Source organism: Indicator indicator, chromosome 6 (assembly GCF_027791375.1).
Source record: "Indicator indicator isolate 239-I01 chromosome 6, UM_Iind_1.1, whole genome shotgun sequence".
In the NCBI taxonomy this organism is placed as follows: domain Eukaryota; kingdom Metazoa; phylum Chordata; class Aves; order Piciformes; family Indicatoridae; genus Indicator; species Indicator indicator.
The window spans coordinates 12,525,317-12,539,967 of NC_072015.1; the positions used below are offsets into that span (position 1 = coordinate 12,525,317).

Sequence of the window (14,651 nt, forward strand, 5' to 3'; positions counted from 1 at the left end):
AAAAGATTTAGTTAGATGATTTTTTTTTTAATTAAAAAAGTTTACTAAATCTTATAGGATTGGATAAGGGTTGCAATTCTTCCTTTATATAAAAGCAAGCAATGCATTTTCCAAGGGATTCTTTCTTTCTCTCTCTTTTTTTTTTAACAGAGCTTTTTGAACTTGTATTATTCTTAGAGAACAAGTTTAAACTTAAAACATCACCAAAGTGGATAAAAGATAGAAAGTATTATCATATTTACTTATTAAAAATTTCTGGAGAGGTGTTTCTGCCTTCCCAAACCAAACATTTCCATATAAGTGATTAATATCTGAATTAATATAAATATGTATACTCTAATGGGTTCTTACCTACTTGATGTATTAAATGAACTAGAAGGGCCTTGGTGTTCACCTAACAAGCACTGGGTATCTGTGTGAAGGCTTGTATTCAAGAAAAATGTAAGTGAACATACACTTTTGCAGGAAATAATACCATACAACTTTAGGCAACAGATTTTCACTCCTAAGTAAATAATATCCTCTATAAAACACTTCCCAGTAATAAAAGTTCTTCTCCACAAAGCTGCTGGGGAGAGTTCAAAGTGTTTATGAATCATGTTGAATAAGGTACGTGGTGAATCGCAGTGATGCAATTGTACAATGGAGTTTTCTTCTTGCAAACAGGATGAAGAAGGAGTGCCCACTTTCATGTCTCAGTTTACACCTCCAATCCTTAAACACTCTCTTCTTTGATCGTGAAAATCCACTACCATCGTGTTATTTTAAAAGCCAGGAGGTTTTTTTCTACTTTTTTTTTTTTTTTGTCTGAATGTCAAGTATCTCATCAACGGTTTTCCCTGGATGAAAACAGGGAACAGAAATGTGGTGGGCAACGTGTTCTATCGCAGCGTACTTCTGCTGTAGACTTGCCATTTGCAAGTCAAAGACCCTGCCGGGCAGCAGGACCCTTTTCCTGCTGGCCATGATGGCTACCCGGGCAGTGTGCTGGCACGGAAGAGAAACGCTCCATGCCGGCAAGGGCATGCAGGAACATGTTTAGCAAGAGAGAAGGTTTGCCTCCCAAAAGCTCAGTCAGAGTCAACTCCAAAGCATTTCTCACAGCCTACAGAGCTGGGGTTGTGGAAGAGATCAACTGCAAGGGCTGCAGTTAAATAAGCCTGAGCTCTAGTAATCCTCAACTTAAGAGGGGGAGGAGGGGGGAGAGAATCTGCGGCAGTGCTAAATCCGCCTGTTCTTAAGACATTTTAACTGTTGGGGACTGATTCACACAGAAAACCTTGAATCAGTTGCTTGTGGAACACAGTGCTGCTGCAGAGTTGTCGAGAGCTTTGTGAAGGTGAACTGCAGGTTAAGGGTCTCAGTGACATGCATGAGAACGGTATCATCAATGACCATGCTTTTAAACCTCCTGATGAGTTTTATGATCAATCCCAAGGTATTTCAGCAGTGTACAGGTGAATGTGTAAGCATTGCCTCTTTTTTAGGCCAACCTACTGAATTTCCCTTCGAAACCTGTGCTGTGCTGATCAGTAAAACCATGAGGTGAAAAATAACAATTAAAAGAAAAAAATAATTTAAAAAACCCACCCAGGTTTGATAGCTCCACATTTTCCCACGTCTAAGCACAAGAGGCTCAGCGCTGCCACCTCGCGTCCCTTGCCACATCCCTAGCCTTACAAAGCCTGCAGGAAACAGAATTAGGTTTCAAGGCTTTTTAAATTCTAAAACGTGGATAAATCTTGCCAACGCTCTTAAAACTGCATTTTAGGTGGAAGATGAATGCTCATGCTTTACACCTAGGCTTAAAAATTTGGGGAGCTGGAAGGCACTTTCAGTCCACCACTGGAGGATTAGGGGTGGAAGCAATTAAATTCAAGGAAACAGGCAAGAAATTGTAGTAAAATGCTTTTATAGAGTTTCACATCATGTTCTTAAAACTGGTTTATTAAGCAGTTCTAAATTGCACTTTTGTCAAGTTTTCATTTAGGAACTAATACTCTTCTGTCCATCCCACAGACACACTTTTTGAACAGAGATTATATCAACGTGACTGTTTTCTTCAAGATAACACTTGACTCACCTGGAGATAATTTTTATTTATGCCTGTCAAGACCTTGCACACCATAACTCATCTAAGAGAAAAGCTTCTCTAAAGCTTTTTTCTTTCTCTGTCTCTGCCTACCTGTTTAGTTTTTATTTGTTCTGCTTTGACCTGCATCTAAAAACATGAGAATATTTTGCTTACTTTGTTGATTAAACAAACTGATATTTATATGTAAAACATGATAGTTAGGGATTGAAAACGTTTTGGATACTATGCTAACAGGTGGAACAGCCAGAAGCTACTGACTGCTCTCAGTCAGATTTTCACATTGCTGCACATGAGTGTAAATACACATAGTACTTCCTCCTGATACCAAAACTACTGTCAACCTCCATTTCTATAGATGGTGGTGGTGTTATAGGGTAGATCATATTTGATGTTAGCTTTGGGGTGTCAGGAGAAAAACAGTGTGAGCTATGGCTCACAAAGCGTAAAGATGAGAAACTTCATTGATGTCACTGGATGTACTCAACCTTGCAGAAAGCATTTAACCAATGCTCACCAGAGGCTGAAAGAGTATTATTTTTGTAAGCAAAGCAATAATTTAGGTTGTATCTTTGTAAACATGCTCAGTAATGTAGGTGACCTACCCAAGCAGGTATTAGCAATTCAGGATTTTTCTCAGCACTTCATGGTAGTGTAACAGTTTGAGTCCAATGTGGAAACCTTAATAGTCAAAGCTTGTTCTTAAACTAGCAAGAAACCTTGCTAAGGGGTCTCTTGCAAAAAATGTGGAACTTATTTTAGACTTCTTTTGTAGGCATTTCATCCATTTCCAACCTGTTTGTTTGTTTCAGATTTTTAAAAGTGGTTTTAAATGGTGTTCTGTGGAACAAAATTTTTCACAGCTGTTTTGTTTAACAGCCTTTTTGGTCCTTTGGAGAGTAACATTGCCATTTTTTTATGGCTTTACCATTCCGTTGTATTGATGGGGTTTGATGCTTCGAGGCCTGAAGTGGTACTTCACAGTAAATATCACCTCAGCCGTGTTTTCCTTCGCTATTGACCCTCACAGCAGAAAGGAGACTAAAGAGCAATCCCTGTAACGCACCTTTCACTCTAGGAAGGATCCCGAAGTCTTGGGGTATAGGACAGGCACGACAAAACCTCTGCCCCGGGAGGCTGGTACCTGCCTGGCAGCCCAGAGACGCGTTCTCCCCCCTCGCACATCCTGGAGACCCGGCGGGGTCAGGCCGGATCTGGTCGGGCCCCACCACAGCTGTACCATCTCCCTCCTCCCTCACCAGCCCCTTAGCGGGCGGCGCGGCTCGTATGTGGTGTGCGTGAGCGGCTGGCGGCGAGGCGCAGGGAAAAGCGCGGAGAGTAAACAGGCGATAAGGGCAACACCACTTCCTCCCATCGCGCCGGGGAGATGAGGTGGGCGGCAGCGATTAATTAACACCGCCGCCACCAGTATGAGGCTGGCCGTTCTGCGGGAGGTGCCAGCCGGATGCCCCGTCCCACCCCCGGCGCCGCTCCGATCTTGCTCCGTGGCGGAGGGGGCGTGACGGCAGCACTCGCCGGGCACTTCTTGAGAGCTGGATGACGGTCCCTCCGTTAACGCTGTGTGGGCGGTGGAGGGAAAAGGATGGGGGGGGGCGTATGCGGGAGGCTCCGATAGCCACTCGGAGCCTCCAGCAGCGCGGACAGCGGACACACCCGCCTCGTCCCTTTGTGCGGGACAGGTGTCCCCGCTCACCGCCCCTCCCCACCGCAACTCCCAGCGCCTCCTGCCTCAGACATTAGGTCAATTTCCACCTCCCCCCCACCTATTCCCCCGCCCCTCCGATTTTTAATTATTTGCATTATGTTGATTTTTTGCTGATTTCCTACTTTTTCCCCAGCAGAGAGGAGGGAAGGGAGGAGCGCAGCGGGAGGGGCCTGTTGGATTGGGGGGCCGCGGGCACGTGCGCGGCGGGGCGCGGGGCGGGGCACAGGGCTGCCCTCCTGCCCCTTTTAAAAAGTTCGCCCCGCCGCCGGGAATGAGGTCAGCGCGGCCGCTTCTCATTGCACGCCGCCATTATTACCGCGCCGGAGCAGCCTCCAATTGCCGTTCGTCGGGCGGGGCTTGGCACGCGGAGGCGTTGGATACAGCCCCCGATTGGCCACAGGGCGGGCCGCGCACGGATAAAGCGGCGGCGCGGGGCGGGCGTGGGGGTCCGCTCTCAGCTGCAGCCGGCGGAGCGAGGCGCGCGGGAGGGCGCGGGGCATCGCCCGGCGGGCGCGCGGGTCGGCGCGCGGCAGGGTTCCGCGCGCGCGGAGTAGCAGCACAGCCAGCGGAGAACGGTGCTGGGCGTCCGGCTCGCCGCTTTTACTGCCGGGGACGTACACACTCGTTCATTCGTCTTTTTTCTTTTTTTTTTCGGGGATTTTTTTTCTCTCGATCTTTTATTTTTCAATTTTTATTTTTTTTTTTCCCTGAGGGGCTTTCTTTTCGCTCAGTACCTCGCAACTGACAAATCCTACCTGCACAAACTTCCTGGCCACCGACCCCGCCGCCGCCACCACCACCACCACCACGCATCCTGGAAGCCGGGGTTTTGGGGGCGCGCCGCCTCCCCCCTTCCCCGTGGCGGTGCACGCTGGCCGTGCCCGACGCTGAGAGACTTTCGGCAGCGGCGGAGGTGGGCGCACTGCTGTCCTGAAACGCTGGGGGCGGCCAGCAAGCCCTTGTGAACTGGACCAGCTGCTTCGGGGAGGGGGGAGATCCGAGGTGGTGAGGCAAAAAAACCAGACCGACATCCCCTCTCCAAACTCAAAGCCCAAAACACCCTGAGAAAAAAAAGAATTCGGACGGGTGGCTCGTGGTGCTGTTTTTGCAGAAACTCTGGTGCGACCGCGGGCGGCCCCGCTGTCGCCGCCTCGAGAGGGAGAGGACCTCGCCGCCGGGAACGAGGCGCCGGTGTGGAAGTACAAGTGGTGCGGGAAGCGGGGGCGCGGCCACGAGGGGCTGCGGTGCCGCTGTGAGAAGTTGCGCGCTCTGCCCCGCACCGGAGCGGCACTGAGCCCCGGCGAGCCCCCCGCCGCCGCGATGGTGCAGCAGACCAACACGGCGGAGAACACTGAGGCGCTGCTGGCCGCCGAGACCTCCGATTCCGGGGCCGGGATCGAGCTGGGTATCGCCTCCTCCCCTACGCCGGGCTCCACCGCCTCCACGGGGGGGAAGGCGGACGACCCCAGCTGGTGCAAGACACCCAGCGGGCACATCAAGCGGCCTATGAACGCTTTTATGGTGTGGTCGCAGATTGAGCGGCGGAAGATCATGGAGCAGTCCCCCGACATGCACAACGCCGAGATCTCCAAGCGCCTGGGCAAGCGCTGGAAGTTGCTCAAGGACAGCGACAAGATCCCTTTCATCCGGGAGGCGGAGCGGCTGCGCCTCAAGCACATGGCGGACTACCCCGACTACAAGTACCGGCCCAGGAAGAAGGTGAAGTCGGGCAACAGCTCCGCCAAGCCCGGCGACAAGGCGGACAAGGGCGGCGGGGGCGGCGCCGGCGGGGGCAGCGCGGGCGGCGGCCCCGGTGGCTCTGCGGCCTCCGCCAAGCCCGCCCCGAAGAAGGGCGGTGGCGGCGGCTCCAAGCCCTCCCCCACGGGCGGCGGCGGCGCGGGTGCGGGGGGCAAGTCCCACGGCAAGGCGGCGGCGGGTGGCAAGGCCGCCCCCTTCCCTGGGGAACCGCCCGCCGCGCTGTTGCCGCCCGAGCACCAGGCGCTATACAAGCCCCGGGGGGCGGCGGGGGCTCCCTCGGGCCCCGGCAAGCCGCTGGCCGAGAAGAAGCTGAAGCGGGTCTACATCTTCGGGAGCGGACAGGCGGCGGCTGCCTCGGCCTCCCCCGGCAGCGCCGTGCCCGGCAGCCCCACACTCAGCAGCTCGGCGGAGGCCGGCGACCCCTTGAGCCTCTACGAGGAAGGGGGCGGTGGGGCGGGCCGGCCCGACGGGGACTGCGGCGGCACGGGCTGCCCTTCGCCCTCCGGCTCGGGCTCGCCCGCGGATCACCGCAGCTACACCAGTCTGCGCGCCTCTTCCCCGGCCCCCTCGACGGCACATTCCTCCTCCGCGTCCTCCCACTCCTCCTCCTCTTCCTCCTCCGGCTCCTCTTCGTCCGACGACGAGTTTGAGGACGACCTCTTGGACCTGAATCCCAGTCCCGGCTTTGAGAGCATGTCCCTGGGCAGCTTCAGCTCCTCGGTGCTCGACCGGGACCTGGATTTTAACTTCGAGCCCGGCTCGGGCTCGCACTTTGAATTCCCGGACTACTGCACGCCGGAGGTAAGTGAGATGATCTCGGGTGACTGGCTGGAGTCCAGCATCTCCAACCTGGTCTTCACTTACTGAGGCGAGAGCCGGGCGCTGCTGGAAGAGGCAAAGGCGCGCGTTGTCGGCAGGACTCGCCCACCCCCACCGGGCCGCTTTTGTTTCGATGTTGGTTTGTTTTATTTCCTGGAAAGGGGCTAGTGAGACTGCTTCTTGTGCCCAGGGCGAGCGGCGGCGGGAGCGGGATCGCTCTCTACAGAAAGGCCAGCAAGCTCCCTTCCTCCGGCCGCAGACAGACCCGTACACACCCCCTCCGAGAGACCAGCCTGACGTGGCTTTTTCAGAGCCTGGCGGGAATGAAATGCTGCCTTTTTCCTTTTTTATTTCTTGAAAAGAGACAGAGAAGGGGAGGAGGGGGACACCACACATGCCTCTGGGTTCTCTGTTATTGCCCACTTCATGTGAATGAAGAGGAGGGGGAGCGATGCGTTGTGCCGAGCACGCACTGGATGTGTTGACTGTTTGCTCTTTGGTGTGAAAGAGCGATCAGAACTGCTTGGAAAAAAAAACAACCAACAAATGCACCCAAGCCTTTGGGGTTCATGTTTAGGGGGCAAAAATCCTGTCCCAGTTTCTTGTGCGGTGAGAGAAGGTGACGGTGATGGGAGGAGGAGGAGGCGGATGGAGCTGGACTGAGATCCTCGTTAAGCGAAGAGCCAGACTTACACTTTGAGAGCTGTCTTGGAAATACGGTGGACGAAAGATAATAATAAACTGAAACGGATTTGCACGTACAGATGAGGTGGCTTCATCGCTTTTCTCGGTCACCTTCTGTCATGTAGAGAGAAAAATGAGATTGAAACTTAAAGAACACTGAAAACTTCTTTTCAGAGACCGAATGGGAACAGTTTTTGCCATGATGTGGTACAAGGGAAATGGAGGGCCATGGCTTTTGAAAAAAAAACAACATGAAAATACTTTAAAAAAAAAAAAAAAGTAGGTTTGTTTTTTTTCTTACTCGGAATCGTGATGGTGTTGGACTATTTCACTGGTGGGGTTTAAGGTTTAATATAGCATGTTATCCTGTCTATCTTTTTAAGATTTCCGTGAGACTGTTGAACAGTTTAAACCCTGGTGTTAGGAGTTTCACAGCAGGTAGATGGCGCAATGTTTGATTCCTACGAGATATCACCAGCTTTTTTCATTCTTAACTCTTAAAAGGATTCAAACGCAACTCAAATCTGTGCTGGACTGAAAAAAAAAGAAAAAAGAAAAAAAGAAAATTCAGGACCAAATTTTTTTTTTCTCAGAGTATGTGTGTGTTTGTTCCTTATAGCTGTAAATGAAAAGACTGTTTTTTCTCACCGATGCTCCATCCTCGTATTGTTGGGGTTTTTTTCCTTGTAAATGTAATCGGATGCCATTTTATAAGTGGACGTATTTATACTGGCCAAACATTTTTGACTTGTATTTCTTTGTCTTTTTTGGTAGTTCTCGTTGTTACCCGCACCATTTTTATGTCTCCTTCACTGAAGGGCTAGAGTTTTAACTTTTAATTTTTTATATTTAAATGTAGACTTTTGACACTTTTAAAAACAAAAAGAGAAGAGAGATGAAAACGTTTGATTATTTTCTCAGTGTATTTTTGTAAAAAATATATAAAGGGGGTGTAAATCGGTGTAAATTGCTGTTTGGATTTCCTGATTTTAGCAACAGGGCCGCTGGTTAGTCTCTTACACCCGTGTGCGCTCTCACCTACACTCTCACACACCCACGAATCAGCCCCTATTTTGTCCATGTTTACACTCCAATCTGCAGGCATCTTAAAGTGACAGCATCCCTCACCGCTGCTGCCCGCCCGCAGCCCCTTTGCCTTTCTGCGGGGGCTTGGGGGGAAGAGGGGAAGGGAAAAGCTGAGGCGTATACACTGTATGCTACCGTTTGGGGGAGAACCCTGTCCCGAATTGAAGTAAAGCAACTGGTGCATTTACACAGAAGGGATCCTGTACCTTTAACTTGTAAACCACATCTTTTGCACTTTTTTTTTTTTTTAGAAGCAAAAAAACCGTGCCGTTTAAACCACTGGATCTATCTAAATGCCGGTTTGAGTTCGCGACACTATGTAGTGCGTTTTTCATTCTCGTATTTGACTATTTAATCCTTTCTACTTGTCGCTAAATATAATTGTTTTAGTCTCTTATGGCATGATGATAGCATATGTATTCAGGTTTATAGCTGTTGTGTTTAAGATGAAGAAAGTGAAAACATCTTTGTACATTTAAGTCTGTATTATAAGCGAAAAAGAAGATTGTGTGTTTATGTATGTTAATATAACATGACAGGCACTAGGACGTCTGCCTAATGAGGTGGTTCCGTTAAGGGTTTTAACTTTTTTGTTTTTGTTGGTTGGGTTTTTTTGTGTGTTTTTGTTTGGTTTGGGTTTGTTTGTTTTTTTTAGTGTTTTTTTTTTTTTTGATCATCCATCCTGTGCAATATGCTGTGTAGCTTTTTTTTTCCTTTTTATTTTCTTTTTTTTATTTTCTTTTTTTTTTTTTTTTTTTGTCTAACGAACACTCAAAACGCAACGTTGGGAAAGAAAAGAAAATCATGCCAACTACCCATGTCAAGTTCACTGCCTGTCAGATTGTTGATATACCTTCTGTAAATAACCTTTTTTTGTTTGTTTGGGTTTTTTTGTTGTTGGGGGTTTTTGTTTGGTTGGGTTTTTTGTGTTTTGGTTTTGTTTTGTTTTTTTTTTTTTCTTCTTCGGAAAGGAAATAAAATCAGCTGGAACTGAACCCTAACACTGGGCTACTCTTGTCATTGTTACGCCACCGACCTCCTCTGAGCGACTTTTTCTCGCCTTCTCAGCCCGGTCCCTGCAAGCCCGGCCCCCGGCCGGCCCCGCTGGGAGGGGCAAGGGAAGGGATGACCAAACTGCCTGTACCCCTCGGCCCAGGGAGATGGGACCGTCGGGGCCCGGCTGGTGAGTGGCCACAGCCGCTGTTAAGCACTGTTCAGGGTCGGGGCTGCCGGACGGGGGTCGGCAGCTTCGTGCTCCAGGTAGAGGGATTTGAGGAGTCAGTGCTGTGTAGCCTTGAGGTAGCCGGCAGTACCTCCGCTCCTGGGGCAACTCGCTCTGTCGCCGCGGGCTGAGATTATTTTCCTATTTAAGAGATTTTTTTTGTTTTCCTTTCTGCTCTGGCCTTTCGGCTGAGAAGAGCAGAAGCGAGCGAGCCAGTGAGCGCAAGCAGCAAGCTGGGGGCCCCCGTCGCCCATCCCCCATCCAAAATAGTTTCTTCAGGGCACCTTTAATGAAAGTCTTTCTAATGCAAAGTGTTAGCGAACGCCCGGCCATCAGCCGTGTGAATGGGTGGAGGGAACAGAGGAGGGGGAGGTGTGTCCTTCTAGGGTGAGGGGCAGTCCGGCGGGGCCAAGGCCGGTGATCCGCTTGGGTTTCGACCTCCAGGGTACCTGCATGCGTTCCCCTCCTTGCCTACGAATCTGCATCGTACCTTGAACGGTGTTTTGTAAACCGATTAAGGTATCCCACTGACATAATGGTTTCACTTAGCTGTTAATTTACAGCTGGCTTTGAGCCATAAACTCTTTTCCATGATAAAGGAACAGCAAACGAAAAGAGAGAGGTGGCACCGGCTGTTTCGCAAAGCCACCGGCACAGAAGGTTAATGTTTGCTCTTCCTTATCCCTATGAATTCCTGTGTTGTGTTTGCCATGCAACAATTTCCACACCCCTCCCCCTCATTCTCCTCCCTCTCCAGCAGCTCCACACCAACCATCTCGGAGAGGTTTCCCTGCTTGGCGTCTTGGCACACCGCTCCTGGATTTGCCTTTCCAAAGCCCAGTGCAAATCGGAGTTCAAAGCCGGCGGCCTCGGCGCATCTCCGGCATTCGCCATCCAAGGTGGTCGGGCGAGGAACCGTGCTGGGGGTGTGCGCCCAAACCCCCCGACCCTCAGTGCACTGCTGTGATCAGGTGGTGTGGTTAGCTATAAATTTGCTTTTGAGACTCCACGCACGTCTAAATGAAGAAAGAAAAGGGCCGGTGGTGGGGATGGGTTGGGTGGCAGCATCACAGTGTAGCCACTTGCAGGCGACAGGCTTGGCCGGCAGCCCCGCCTGAGCCCGGCTTAACGGTGCTGCTCCTGCTTGCTGCTGGCTGCAGTTAACTTGAGGGGTTTTATGGTTTCCTGCGTATGTTGGCTTTGTTCTCAGTTATAACAAAGTCCGGTGCTGCCAAACGGATTGTGTCTCTGGGGGATACTTTGAAGGGACAAGTTGTTGCTTCCAGATAGCTAAGTGGTAGTCAGGCCAACATATGTATATATTCACACAACATTACATATATGTGTATATACATAAATGAGAAGCATTCACTTCTTTCTTCCTGTCTGCAACGGTGAGCAAGACAAGTCTTTCACTAAAGGAGGTGCCCAGAACCAAGACACACAAAATGTATCACCAAATGTACTCCTTTATATATGTGTGTGTGTATATATTTGTATGTGCACACACATACACCAAATTTCTAATACAGTTGTTCTGGATGGAGAAGTAGTAGCCCTTTAGCAAAGGTGAAGGTTAGCAAATTTATTGCAAAGATTTTTTTTAAACCATTAGAAAAAACCTAAATTTTACAAATCACAACTGGTATCTGACTGTAGGTTTGCCTAACACCAGATCCTTTCTTGGATGTGGGCCAGAGTGGTGGGTGCCTATAGAGAGGTACATTTCCACAGCATGATGAAATTTCCAACTAGAGATTGCTGTGGTTGTCATTTCCTCCCCCTGCCCTGCTGCCACTGCAAGGCCTCTGCCCCAGCTACTGTGAGTGTGGCCTGAGCTCCACTCCTGGAAGATGCAACCATGCTCGAACAAAGAAGGCAAAACAAAATTCCTCTTTCCCTACTGTGTCTTCTCTCCGGTAATCAGCATTTTAGAAACTTCTACAGCCACACATGGTCATTGTCACCAGTACATCCCACTCCACTAATTTATTCTATCTTCCTTGACATCCCCCTCTTGCCTGTGGCTTCCAGAGCATCTTGTGGTAATGCATAGTGAACTTGTTTGTATGCCAAGTGGAAAAAATGGAATTTCTGTTTTCTCTCTTACCAGTGGTATAGATAATTTTGTCCATTCTTATACTGTGACAATGTTGTCTCTTCATCTTTTGCTAAGCCACTCATTTTTATAGCTCTTTGCTGTTTCTCTGTCAGCTCATCTCATAGTGCACAGAGATACAGAAAAGAATTGAGACAGAAAAATCACCATAAGAGGCCACATATGTCTGTTACTAAAATTTATTTGTAACAGACCACTCTTCTTTGTAAATCATTAATTTACCTGCAGATTAGATGAAGACTGTTCACCTCAAGAGTGTATATATCATTTTCAGTAATCAGGTCTACTTCCCCTGTGTATCATTTCATTTCATTCCCTCCATATGTAAGGCATTGTGTAATGTGACTACATGCATAGAATGTATTGTGTTTTACTTTCTTTTCCAAAACCAAAGTCGAGTTCCCCAGGAGTCAGCAAGGCTGACCACATTTGCAAAGTTTCTACTGTGGTGTTACATTTACAGCAGGAACAGCATGACTGAGCAGAAATTACACTACTGAACTAGAGGCCCCCCCAGCCTCCCTATTAGCTGTTGGGACATACATAATACATGACACAGTAGCAGCTGTATGAGTGCACAGCCTTCATGCTGGCTGTCCCTTCTCTGCCACATATGCTTCCCCAAGCAAGTGGAAAAAATAGCAGATTATAGCTTAACCTTTCTCTCAAGGACACTTTATTCTCTGTGTTGGATCTACTTATTGAATGTATATATCAGGGTTAATTTTTTGTGTAGATGAACTGTAAAGATCTCTGAAAGGCTTTGAAAACATTAACAAGGTATTGCAGTATGACCTCCTGGATCTACAGATGTTGTGATCATCTTGATATGCCAGAGTTCAAAAATTATTATCCAACCCCCCACCATTTCAACCTCTCCTCTCCAGGGCCCTTGAATGAGCTTTAAACATCCGCTATGATTTTTGTCACCAACATGAGGAAAATAAATGTCATTGTCTCCAAGATGGGTATACTGTGGAGCAAAAGGTGACTTGTTCAGGACTTAACAATTTCCTGGTCAGTGACTGCTCTGTTTTGTGTGTTGTACATAAACGTCTCAAGGCAAGGAGTGGCATTTACTGAACCTGAAGTAATCAACCTATAGACCATCAACAGAATTAAGTTTCCTGCAGTGTGATTTAGGCATAACTCATAGGCATGACTGAGCAACATTTCCTAATACTACGTCTTTGGCTAGTTTTAACTGTTCTGAGTCACTTCCTATGCTTTTTTTCCCCTACCAATACACAAATTAGTAGTATCCTTTCTCCCCCATTACTAGCTACTCCATGTTTTCTGCAAGTAAAGCTTAATTATCTTTCCTGATGGAAGAATATCCTCAATCTCCAGGTACTACTGCTTCCCTTATAACTTTATTTGAAGTAAATGACAATAGAACACTGGCTGCTAGTGGGATGACATCAAATGCTTTGTGAGAGGGGAGGTTAACTGTCCACAGCTTGTCCTTGATTCCATTTGTTGACAGTTAACAAATGCTGACCAGTCTCTTGATGCACCCCTGTGTCCCATCCTTGTCATAAGCTCGCTTAAACAGGAGGAGGAAAAGGGCTTGCAGAAATAGTAGCAAGACTGGCAGATTGGTTGAGGGGGCCCATATAAGCATTTCAAAGTTATGGGAATTAGATAGAAGTAGAAATCCAGACCTGGCATCAGCAGAGTGAGCTAAGGGCTTTGTGTCCTGTTTGGCACTGATATGCCAGCAAAATAATAGGCAAAACGTCTGTTTTACTTGGTTGTGCTGGCAGTGCCCTTGTAATGTAAGAAAAACAAAAACATTTGTCTTCCTCATCTTTCCTTCTTTGCTCTCTCAGTAATTCAATCAGTTTCTTCCTGGACCCTCCCCACCCAGTCTCCAGGGTACATTTCTTTCTCTGATCTTGCTTATTTCTAAATGTCTTCAAGAAGAATTTTGCTAATATTCAGAGATTTTGCAGATTGCATTGGGTTGGAAGGGACCCTCAAAGGCCATCTTATCCAACCCCTCTGCAGTAAGCAAGCACACCTCCAACTAGATATGTCTGCCCAGGATCACATCAACCTGTTCCAGCATGTTACCACTGTCATTGTGAAGAACTTCCTCCTTACTACCAACCTAAATCTACCCTGCTCCAGTTTAAAACCATTGCCCCTCATACTATCATTGCAAGCCCTTCTGAACAATCCCTCTCCAACCTTCCTGTAGGTCCCCTTTTCTTTCCTAGGCTGTCTTTCCCCAGTTCTTTCAGCCTGTCTTTGTAGGAGAGGTGCTCCAGCCCTCTGATCATCTTGATGGCCCTCCTCTGGATCTGCTCCAGCAGGTCAATGTCTCTCTTGTGTTGGGGGCCCCAGAGCTGGACACAGTGCTCCAGGTGAGGTCTCACCAGAGCAGAGCAGAGTGGAAGAATCATCCCTCTCATCCTGCCAGCCATGCTTCTTTTGGTGCAGCCCAGGATGAGACTGGCCTTCTGGACTGCAAGCACGCGTTGTCGGTTCACATTCAGCGTCTCATCCACCAGTACACTCAAGTCCTCTTCTGCAGGGCTGCTCTCAATTTCATCATCTCCCAGCCTGTACTGATTATCAACAATTGCTCTGACCTAGGTGCAGGACCTTGCACTTTGCCTTATTGAACTTCATCAGACTCTCCTCAGTCCACCCCTTCACCGTGTCCAGGTCCTCTGGATGGCCTCTCATCCTTCAGTCGTATCAACTATACCACTCAGTCCTCTGCAGATTTGCTGAGGGTGCACTTGATCCTGCCTTTTTTGTTATTCTTTATGTCCCTTGCCAGGGTCAGCTCTAGCCATGCCTTAGCCTACCTGACCTCATCCCTACACAACTGAGCAGTGTTCCTATTCTACTCCCAGGTTACCTGTCCCTGCTTCCACTGTCTGTACAGTTCCCTCTCACTCTTTGTTTTGACCTGCAGGTCTCTATTCAGCCATGCTGGTCTCTTCACTTCCTTGTCTGATTTCTTACACATGGGGTTCAAGAGGTCTTGCGCTCTAAGGATAATGCCCTTAAAGATCTGCCAGCTCTGCTCTGCTCCTCTGTCTCCAAGCATGTTTTCCCATAGGATCCTATCGACTAACTCCCTAAGGACCTTGCTTTTAAGGAGTCAGACATGAAGCTGTATAAACTGAGC

The 14,651-nt window shown here is 48.6% G+C and overlaps 1 protein-coding gene across 1 annotated transcript; it reads left to right on the forward strand.

Annotated features, from left to right (window-relative positions):
* The first annotated feature begins 5,138 nt into the window (after positions 1–5,138).
* Positions 5,139–6,443, forward strand: SOX4 (SRY-box transcription factor 4). Its single transcript, XM_054381816.1, has one exon. It carries the CDS (start codon positions 5,139–5,141, stop codon positions 6,441–6,443), a length of 1,305 nt encoding a protein of 434 aa, XP_054237791.1.
* Positions 6,444–14,651: the final 8,208 nt, after the last annotated feature.

What these genes read in the sequence shown, in the direction of transcription:
- SOX4 (XM_054381816.1), top strand. Translation starts at nt 5,139, where the DNA reads ATGGTGCAGCAGACCAACACGGCGGAGAACACTGAGGCGCTGCTGGCC.